Genomic DNA, 10,427 nt, shown 5'->3' with positions numbered 1-10,427 from the left:
GGGGGAGGGTCTTTCTGTTGCTTTCTTCAATCCATTAGTATGGAGAAAGCACCTCTCACTACACCATCAGCTTAAAGCCTAAGGAAGTAAATGGATGGAGTCCCTGGATAGTTTTCAGGTGAAAAAGAAGGAAGCTGTTATATAGGGGATGATGGAGGTATTAAGGCCGTGTTTTTGTGTTTTTTTAACCTTAATGCAATCTAAAAACAACTTTTAAGATACAGATCAAGCTCCTTTTTTAATTAGCTTAGACCATTTTCCCTTTCATCGTCCGCTCTCCATGAAGCCATCTTTAATCATTTCCCTTCATAATTCTTACCACCTTAGCCCGCTCCTTAGGAAGTCCAAAAAACATCAGTACTGTAGGGAAAAATATTTATTTTCTGAAGTCATTACCTTGACAGGCAAAAAAAGCATTTTTTTTCCAATTTCATTCAGAAATACATTTAAAAAAAATACATGGACCAATATGGCCTGCCCAGACATATATTTAACATGGTAAATATAAAGGAATAAATTGTTTGAATATAAATATCTATAAAAAAATAATTACATCAAAATTTAATCCAGCCTCTTCCATTAGCCAGTTACATAAAGGAAAATAATTCTATTAATTGAAAGCATAAGCCGCATTTACTTTTCTATGTCTTTCATGAACAACCCTATACCGTTGCGTTTCCAAAAGTCAGGGGAAGGAGATCACCTGATTCAATGATTTTCCTTTCATGGATTAGAGTTAGTAGGTTACCATGAAAATGTTATACCTACCTCTGACACGTTAGACCAGACTTTTATGAGGCTAGGATTCACTATGGGGGTTACTGGGAGGGGATTGCAGGAGGGGGAAGAGTTTGGGATGGCAATAATTAAAGGCAAAAAACCAGGTGGTGACATATTTCCGCCAGAGTGCAATACTGGTGAGGTAGACTGGTATCCATGAAACACATCCCGATTTACAGTAGTAACAGTTTCTTTCCGTTTTACATTTTTAGGAATGAAAAAACAGAGTCTTTTTCATCTTTTTTTTCCACTCGAGTTATCTGTCCTTCAAGTGTTTTCAATTTGTGCATTCCGTAGAAAATCTTTGCGTGGAAATTTGGAGTTGCTCCCTGAAATGCGCCAGACGCCTGAGTCAGACACAAACACTTCCTTCAGGGGGGCCACTTCAGAAACTCCACCCCTGTGTGGAATCTCATTGCCCTCCCCCGGGGGATGCTACCCTAAAGCACATGGCACTCTGTCTCTCTGAGTCGTCCACTGTCATCACTAAAGGAGGACAGACTAAAAGCAGTTACCACTGATGGAAGCAAACGAAGATAGACTGGGGGGACTCCTTAACCTTTCTTGGAATGTTTAGAACAAGAATGTCAACGTCAGTCCTTGGCGGGCCTGGAACAAGACAAGGTCTAAGCAGGGAGGTGCCCTTGCTGTGATCCCAGCCCCTGCAGCCAGAGTGCAGCCTTGGCCCCGTGGTCTCTAATCTCGCGATGTCTTCAGACAGGCCCCAGAGGCCTGTAGTCAGTGCGTTCGGTTGTGCATCACTTTCTTCTCTCTGTAGAGCTCAGCTTTTAGCTTCGCGATCCGAAAAGACGTTTTGATGCTGTTGCTGATGGCCTCCGACCTATTAAAACAAGACAAGAGAAAACAAAAGCTATGAAATAAACAGCACTCCTGGCAAAAGAAACCTCTAAAATTAGAGTCTGGCACGAACCAATCTAAATCTGGTTCCTGATCTTTTACCACAGACAGCAACAGTGCGCTACCCTTTGATAAAACCTCAAGTGTATCTATTACCACTGTGAAAATAAAGCCTGGCCCGTTTCGTTTGCTCAGAACGTGAAAAAAAAGGGAGGAGGGAGGTGGTCATATGTAAGGGGAATTGGACATTAAATACAATTTTAAAATTAGCCAAAGATGTTTTCTTTTCTTCTGTAGTCCCATCCCAACCGCCACCACCATGATAGTCTGTAAGGAGGAACTCAGCATAGGTTTCAGACAGTCACGGGCATCTTCTTAATCACACGAGGCAGGGGGTAATAGAAGGAATTGAAGGTTCCTTAGAAGGAAAGGGGGAGCCCTGGTGGTACAGTGGTTAAGAGCTCAGCAGTTAACCACAAGATCAGCACTTCAAATCCGCCAGCTGATCCTTAGAAACCTCTTGGGGCAATTCTACTACTTTGTCCTATAGGGTCACTAGGAGTTGGAATTGACTCAATGGCAACGACTTTGGTTTTCGGTTTTTCGTAGTTGGAAAGAGCAAAAGAGAGGAGGCATATGGATAGGCCCAAAGCAAGTGTTTGTGGCAATTAAAAATTTTTGTGCACTTATTTTTTTCTTTTTGAAGGTGAAGGAAAGAGGCAAGAACCATGAGTGCTGATTTAATAGTTGATATATACACTGAAAAAAAGTCCAGGGGAAGCGTTACTGGCCCTGGACAATACATGTGGAAACTGGAATGGCAGATGTCAGTCACAGGCAGCTGAAGGCCGCCCCGCGATCAGTAGTAAACAACTCTGACTGCCAGCCCTGCGCTCACAACATTTTGATCATAGAACTTCTTGCCACCGGATTTCTAGGCAAAGTTTCCAAGGACCATTATAGGGAAATATAGAACATGTGACAGATCTGAAAACAAGTTTCCTTCCTCAATCTTGTGAATTCCAAAATGTTTAGGGTTTGGAACATTCATCACCATAAAACTACTCTTGGTGTCACTTGATCCAGATCCCTCTATGCCCCCAGCTTGTGACTGACTAAAAACCCCCAAACCAAATCTGTTACTGTTGAATCAATTCCAACTCATAGTGACCCTATAGGACAGTAGAACTGCCCCATAGCGTTTTCAAGAAGTGGCTGGTGGCTTTGAGCTGCCAACCTTTTGGTTAGCAGCCAAGCTATTAACCATTGAACCACCAGGGCTCCCGTGACTGACTAGGACACCAGAAAGCTTGTTGGAATGACAGTGGCTATCCACCAAATACATTTCCCTGTTAAAAATAAAAAATAAGTGCCCCCAAATGGCATGTTCTAAATCTTACCAACCCTGCCTAAAGACTTAATTTCCCTTTGGCCATCTGAATAACTGCAACTTCTAAGAACTTGGTTATACATGACACTTAAAAAAAAAAAAAAAAAAACCTTGCTCTGAAATGGTTTTTAATTTCTCAGGGTAAGTGGTAAGTATATTGACTCAGAGAGGCAAAACTTGGGTAGGAACCAATGACAGAAGTATGTCTGGATATATTTTGCTTGGAAAATCTACCTTTAGATTGAGTGGGCTGATGACAGACGTGCTAAGGTCACCAAAGTGTGGAGCGGGCAGCAGTTTATGTTCAAGGTCTCTAAGAAAATAGTTGAGAAGGATTCCTCTGCTCTTTCTAATCTACAGAATATGGAGAGTGTCTTTTTTATTGTCTTTAAGCCTTTCCCCCATCAAGGCAAGAATGGCTGAGGGAGAAGTCTTTTAGCCATTGGTGACTGAGGTAGTGGTTCTTGTGGGTCTCTTACCTTCTTAGTTTTCTTCCTTCCACCAGCCGCTGATGAATGCACTTCCCTCCAAGCTTGGAACAATCGTTTCCTTTCTTGGGGTTGTTCCAGCCTTTCTCCATAGTGTCTTGGGCCCTGTTAAAATATACATAGGAAAAAAAAAAAAATGAAGCAGAGATATCTTCGACTTACCTGTACTCTCAATGTCTCTCAAAGGCAGCATTAGAGGACGAAGCAGATTGAGAGGCTGATTGAGAAGCTAAGGTGTTTCTACTCACCTGAGTTCTTTTTCTGCTTCGCAGAAATTCCAGCACTTCTTGTCTCTTTGGCTAGTACATTGGCATCTATTTCTGGGGTTTGCTGCCTTGGTAGGAAATAAATCCTTTAAGGATCGCTTTGACCTGGAAGGACTTCCCAGTCCATATGGAACAATGTGCCTATTATGAAAAGAGAGGAACAAAAGATACAAGCATAATTAATAGTCTTCAAACTGACATGTTCTCTGGGGTACACTCATCCCACTGGGAACACAGGAGCTCACTACACAGTGCTCAGTAGGGTAACTTAGGAGCAAAGCTAGGCACACTCAGGGGCACAAGCCCTGAGTGTGTCTATCCAACCAGGAGAAAACCGGTTTTTCTAATTCAATGCAATTGCATTTCAACTATTAACAAGGTTCAGTTTCTTCCTGACACCAACAACATTGCTTTTTGTCCAAAACTATGACATCTCTGCTTTGGTGTCTGCTTCATATTTTCTACCTTGTCTAATGTTCTATTCAGTTAACAGCTATTTGGTGGTGGTCGGGGGATTTCAATTCAAATTGATAATGTTAAAAGTGTATGCTGACGTGGCGGGAGCAGACACTACACCATGTACATGGTTCACACTCATATTTATACCTTTCTCCTGCAGGTTGTTGTCGCTGTGTGCTATCAGGCCGATTCCGACTCATAGCGACCCTATAAGACAGGGTAGAACTGCCCCACAGGGTTTCCAAGGCTGTAAATCTTTATGGAAGCAGACTACCACATCGTTCTCCTGGGGAGCGGCTGGTGGGTTCGAACCACCGACCTTTTGGTTAGCAGCCGAGCACTTAACCACTGCACCACCAGGGCTCCTATCCTGCAGTTGAGCGATAGCTAATGTTTATAAAGGAATTCTTTTGCCAGAAGGCTCTCCAGTAATTTCTAATGTGTCCCTATTGATCCTCACCTAAGAAATAAAACCCTCTCCTTGGAATTATCTCCTTACTGAATATTAGGCTCATTTTGTTTTTGTTTGGTTTGATTTGATTTTGATTGGATTTGGGTCATCCCTTGCCATCACAGGGGTATTGTAGACACAATAAACGTGTTCTTGTTTAGATGAGCTAGTTTGCAGGGGAAAGGATGAGAACCACTTTCCTTGCGGTGGCAGGGAAACCTACGGAATGTGTTTCTTTTCCTACCTTGAAATGGGCTTTTCTGAAGGGAAGGCAGAGGGAGTGAGGAGGCCCAACTTCTAGTTCCAGCTCTGCCACAAACTCACTCCCGCACAAGTGACCAACAGTTTGGGTTTTAGCTTTTCTCTAAGTGAAATGATTGAATTATAGCTCCATAATCCCTTCTACCTCTCAAGACTATACCCTCCCGTGAGAAGTACAAACTGAACTAATCCACATATAAATAACCTCAGCAGTTCATTCCCTAAACGCATCCAAACCCACTGGGAGAACTTTCCCCGTAGACCCCCCACTGCCTTAAAGTTTTTCCTCTGAAATAGGCAGCAGCCTCCCAGCGCCCTCCACTCCGTCCACCTATGGTGTAATGAGCAGGCTGAAGCCAAAGGCCTCAGAAGACTGTCCCCTCTGTTGCTGAAAACCAAGCCGTCCTGGTATTTTCAGGAATGGAGGGGCACTGCAACCTTCCAAATGCAAACCAAAAAAAAAAAGCTCTCCAGAAAAGTGGCTCTAGTAACTGGCTTCCAAGCTCCTGTGAGCCCAGCTGATGAATGATTAGAGTTACGATGCCCCCTAGAGACTCACTCGGGAGTGTTGATCCAGATGATGTCGAGATGGCAGAAGTAGACACACTCCTTATCCATCAAGGACGAGCAGGAGCAGCGCTTGGACCGGCGGGGCCGCCAGGGCGCACTGGGCGAGGGGCCGCCCCCTTCGTTCTCAGCACCCGTGCTGAGCTCAGCGCCCAAAGCTGCTGGAGAGAGAGAGAGACAGAAAGAGCAGGTCAGTGGGGTTTCCAGACACACCGGATCACAGCATTTACACCAGAGCCTGTAGAGTCCACGAATGCAGATGAAGTAGACAGCCTACCTTCAGCAAGAAACACAGAGGGAAAAGGGCTGTAAAATTGGACCTTCTTAACATGACTTTGCCGTTACCCGACCGGCTTACCTGCCTTCAGGGAGATTATATAAAGGCAGGGGAGACAAATACCTGAGAAAGGACTTATCAGCTCCCTTGAAGCTGCCTTTAAGAAAGTTCTTGGAAACGTTGGAAATTGGAGTTGGGCTCTCCACATGGTGCTTAGTAGGACCACAGTGGGTTATAATTGGCTGGTGACCCAAAATCTAAAAATATGTGAATCCCACCCCCTAGTCCTTGCTCGAGAGCCACCTGCCCATTTGGTATGCCTTTCTATTTAGGTGAGCATCTGCCACTTTGCACCTTAGGGTGGGAGGGACCCAGATGATACCCATCTCTTGAAATTAGGGAGGTAGAGGGCAGGGGCATTGGGGAAAGGATTGGAGAAAAAAGAGAAATTAACACTACAACAGTCATTTCAGGCAATAAATGCCACGGAAACCACAGACTGAAGGTTAAGCTGAGTAGCAGCTCAGAGGACCCAGTCAAAGCTCCCCGGATTGTGAATCCAGACCCCCTGGAGCAGCAGCTCCATGTGGGACCAGCTCCCTCCCCTTGCCACTGAAGCCTCGTGTCTCCAGGCCACTCTCTGACTGACAATTCAGCCTCACAGCTTATCTGCCCAATTTTGTACATTTCAAATGATCAGACACATTCCAGGATTTTCATTCCCTTGACATCCTTTCTCTTTAGTCAGGGTCATGAAAAGACAAAAAAAGTGCATTGACCCCAAAAGGGGGAACCAGGCAGAGGCACACATGCTATCTAATCTGTGAGTAGCCCGATGTATCCTAGCTTCCCTCCCAAGACAGGTGAATACAACTGAGAATAGAATTCACGTGGCTTTGGGTGCCAAAAACCTGCCAAAAGAAACCTAAAGTCAATAATGACAATATTTAAAGAAAACAGCTGCTCTCACCCAGAAACCACCTGGGGTGGGGGTTATTCAACAGACTATTCTGCAGGTGACTTTACTGCTTGTATACAGCTTGAATGACTTGGACAAAATTCCTTGGCTTCAAGCTGAAATGTTTAAATATTTTCCATAATCACACACTCTTAGAGCAGTGTTTGAATAAGGTATGTTTCTATATATCCTATATACCTGGAGGAACACGTATGTTGAAAACATAGATTTTTAAAGAACATATCTTGCCTTTATTCTTCTTGAGTTATAAAAAGTCAAGAAAATATCCTAGGCTATAATAATAATATTATTATTACATAATAAGTGATACATTAATATAATCTAAGCAACTGCATTCAATAGATACATTTTTAATTTTTCCCATGAGAATACCAGGTAGCTTTGAGCAATAATTCCCAGACACTTTGATATCTGAGCTGCAGTAATAAACAGAAAGGGGAAAAACAAGCAAGGAAAGCCTTAAGGTGCGTAAGAAAGACATTAACATTCAGAGATTTACAGGTCATCGTGCCTACCTGTTTCTGGAGCTCCTTGGAAAGCCACAAACAGCAGAGAGAAGATTATGGGGAAATAATCCATTCTGAAAAAGGGGATCAAAAACCTGCTCTGCAAACCGAACCCAAAGGAGAAGGAACAAAAAAACAACTTCAGTTCCCTCCAAGTGCTTCTGGTTGTTCAGATCTCAAAGTTAGCTTGTAGTCAAATGGCGAGAAAACGAGGCTTCTGCCAAGAGAGAGGGCGGCGGAGCAGTCTGAGGACACGCGCCGCGGTGGCGTGCGGGGACAGCGCGGAGACTCGGGACTCTCGCAGCTCCAGCCCCAGCGCCGCTGCAGAAGCGCGTCTGACTTGGACAGCTCTCCGCCGGCTTTTTATATTGAACCCCTATAGAGTGGGGGTAAACAGCTCCAACTTTATTCCAGCCCCAGACAATGTTATTGTGTTATTAGTCACCAACAGGCAACGTGCAGCCGGAGATAAGGCCAGGCTCTAAAGGAAATCACTGCTAACTTCAGAGGCAGACGCCGTCTGACAATTCAGGGGCAGGGCTAAGAAAAAGAAAATACCCATTAGAGACCTTTGGAAAACCTGCCCGTGCAGTACTTGAGTCTGCTTCCCCTTTGCAAGCTGCCAGCCCCAGAGTTCAAGAACCAGAAGAGGGACTCCAGAAAAAAGTCATACCATTGGTATGAAAAGTATGAGGTACAGTTTAAATAGATTGTATTGTTGTGTGCAGGGAATTCTTTTTTTTTTTTTTTTTTTTAATTGTTGTTCCCTTCATTTTCCTTTTATGTCGCTCCGGTTTCTTACTCTTGGTCAAACACGAGAACGGTCTCTATTCCTCCCTACCCTGGGTCAAATTATTTTGGCAGATCAACATACTTTTAATTCAAGCCCCCTCCCCCAAATCTTTTTTGCTGAAGTTCATTGCGTCCACGGTGAATAAGATCTGTGAGGGATTGGCAAGAAAAGGGAGCTAAATAAAGAAAAAAAAATTCCAGCCGTTCAGCCGTACATGCACCGTCGTTTCAGTATTACTGAAGAGAAACCCCCATAAGCTCCTTTCCGGGCCCACCCTTCCCTGGCAGCCCCACCAACAGGACCTCCATCTGGAGTAATGTCAGGAGAGGAACACCAGGGGGAGACCAAGAGCTACAGGGGCCTTGTCTTCTCAGTGACAGAAGGAAACGCCACCTGTGGAGAGGACAAAGGGAGGCTAGGGAAAGGCTCCTAACAGAGGCGAGGGGGTGGACCTCAGAATATTCCGTTTACACAGGGACATTTGTCTAGGTCTTTTTTCCTTGGGCTTCTTCAGTTAGGGCAGAGAGGGTGTTCTCCTGCAGGTTTACGTGATATGCAAGACGGGTGGTGTTGGGAAGGAGGAAATGCCGGTGCTGAATAAGGGGATCAGATAATACCTCCCATTTAATAATGTGTTTACATTTTCAAAGCAATTTCCTGTCTGTTTAGCCTTGAGATACCCCCTGCGAGAGTCACAGGGCAGTTACTGCAGAGGTGGAAACAAGCTGAAATATATAAAGTGAACTGTAGTTTTTTTCTTTTTTTTCCAATTAGTCCCATTTTTCAGGTGAGAAAACTGAGGCTTCCAGAATTTACGTGCTGCACCGAAGTTCTCATATTGCGTTGAGTAAGACTCAGTATCAGGAATTCAGGCCACTTTTATCCAGAGTCCTACAGGATAAATTCAGAGTGTCTTCCATTTACAGGAAAAAGATGAGTCTTCCCCTAAGGCCACCATCAAATAGGCACTTCCTCCTCATCTTGTTTTACTCCCGTTTTTTCAGAGGGTGGGATTCAAATGTGGACCCATTTTTAAGACTTGGCAACAGAGCTGGGGTCTCAAAGAACCATTTCCACCATCCTTCTCCTCTGCAAGTGAAGGGATAGAATTTATGCCAAGACTGATGTTGCGGACCTGGACACACTCGGGCCCCCCTTGAACCTTCCTGAAATTCAGTGCAGGGAACAGTAACAGTGGCAGTGTCATCCCACAGTGGGATCTGTCCCCTAAACAGCCCCTGTTGCAAGAGCTAGGGATGGGGCCCAGGCTCCAGGAACCCTCCCTCCCACATCCACGTGCAGATGACGCCACGTGCAGATTACCCTCTGCCTCCTCCTCGGTGCCTTTACCTCAGCCCAGCCCTGAGGCTCAGGGAGGACACAGCTCCCCCTAGGACCAGGCGGCGCCGACCCGGAAACCAGCTGTGCCCGCCTCAGCTGGGACCAGTCTCCTGACCTCCCTCCCCCCAGCAGACCACGGGGAGAGGAAAGGAGAATTGATGTCACAGTCCCAGGAGCCAAACTGTGCCCTAGAGGGGAGAGGAGGCCTGGGCAATGTGTCTTGGCAGGAATCTCCACCGTCCCAACTTTTTTTTTTTTTTTAACATCCTAGCAACTTTGACAAAACACTGGCAACAGCCAGGGCCAGTCTGTCCTCAGCTCCTCCCCGGAAACGACTGCCCCCGGACCAGGTCATCCTGGGCAGGGCCCCCCACCACCTTGGTGAGGTGTCCCTGCAGGTGCCCACATCACCCAACAGTCAGGGGGAAAAGTGAAGCAAAATGAAACTGCCCAGGCACCTTCCCACCTCCTCTCTCCTCTCCTCTCTGGCTGTGTCATCCAGTGAATGTATTTGAATGATAAATACAACAATCTAGCCTCACCCTTCAGCCTCCCTTCCCTGCCTTTTGGGGCTCTGTTAAAATTAATTCATAGGATTTCAGATCTGGGAGAGTCCCATCATTACAAGCACAATCTCACCACCACCACTTTGCATCCTGAGTTTCCAAGACTGGTGTGCATGTCTGCATGTACTTCCATTTCTCGTCTTTGTGTCTGTGTGTGTGTCCGGTGGGGGCAGTGGTATCTGCCTTCTCAGTCCACTTCTACTCTAATAAGAGCTTCTTCTCCTTCTGTTGGAGGAAAGGAAAGCCCTGCTCAAGCCCACAGAGGCAGCTGAGGCAGGGACAGGCAGCTAGCTGCACAGCAAGAAATTTGCCAAAGAATCAAGGAGGGGGCAGAACCCCAACAAACCAGTTTTACTAGCTATGTACTCCCACCCCTCCTCCACTTAAGAAATGGCTAGGAATGGAGGCAGAAAAGGAGGAGGTTATAGGAACTGGGCAAAGGCAT

General features: G+C 45.4%; 1 protein-coding gene across 2 annotated transcripts; it reads right to left on the bottom strand.

Moving 5' to 3' along the window:
- Nucleotides 1-368: 368 nt before the first annotated feature.
- On the bottom strand, nt 369-7,820 carry EDN1 (endothelin 1). 2 transcript variants are annotated; one of them, XM_049883890.1, is made up of 5 exons: nt 7,292-7,820; nt 5,513-5,678; nt 3,765-3,923; nt 3,508-3,621; nt 369-1,621 (listed from the first exon to the last, which is right to left on the bottom strand). In XM_049883890.1, exons 1-5 carry the CDS (start codon nt 7,353-7,355, stop codon nt 1,519-1,521), a joined length of 606 nt encoding a protein of 201 aa, XP_049739847.1. In that variant the 5' UTR covers nt 7,356-7,820; the 3' UTR covers nt 369-1,518. The 2 variants fall into 2 exon arrangements, with proteins under 2 accessions (XP_049739847.1, XP_049739839.1); XM_049883882.1 differs by having other exon boundaries at nt 5,513-5,681; nt 7,292-7,819.
- Between the last annotated feature and the right edge of the window lie 2,607 nt (nt 7,821-10,427).

Source organism: Elephas maximus, chromosome 1 (genome assembly GCF_024166365.1).
Source record: "Elephas maximus indicus isolate mEleMax1 chromosome 1, mEleMax1 primary haplotype, whole genome shotgun sequence".
Taxonomy (NCBI): domain Eukaryota; kingdom Metazoa; phylum Chordata; class Mammalia; order Proboscidea; family Elephantidae; genus Elephas; species Elephas maximus.
Note: the sequence above shows the minus strand (reverse complement) of the source record. Positions and strands in the feature narration are given on the sequence as shown.

What these genes read in the sequence shown, in the direction of transcription:
- EDN1 (XM_049883882.1), bottom strand. Translation starts at nt 7,355, where the DNA reads ATGGATTATTTCCCCATAATCTTCTCTCTGCTGTTTGTGGCTTTCCAA. An exon ending in ATCTGGATCAACACTCCCGA is followed by an intron (nt 3,924 to 5,512) that starts GTGAGTCTCTAG and finishes TTTTCATAATAG; the next exon opens with GCACATTGTTCCATATGGAC. An exon ending in GAAGGAAGAAAACTAAGAAG is followed by an intron (nt 1,622 to 3,507) that starts GTAAGAGACCCA and finishes TTGTTTTAATAG; the next exon opens with GTCGGAGGCCATCAGCAACA.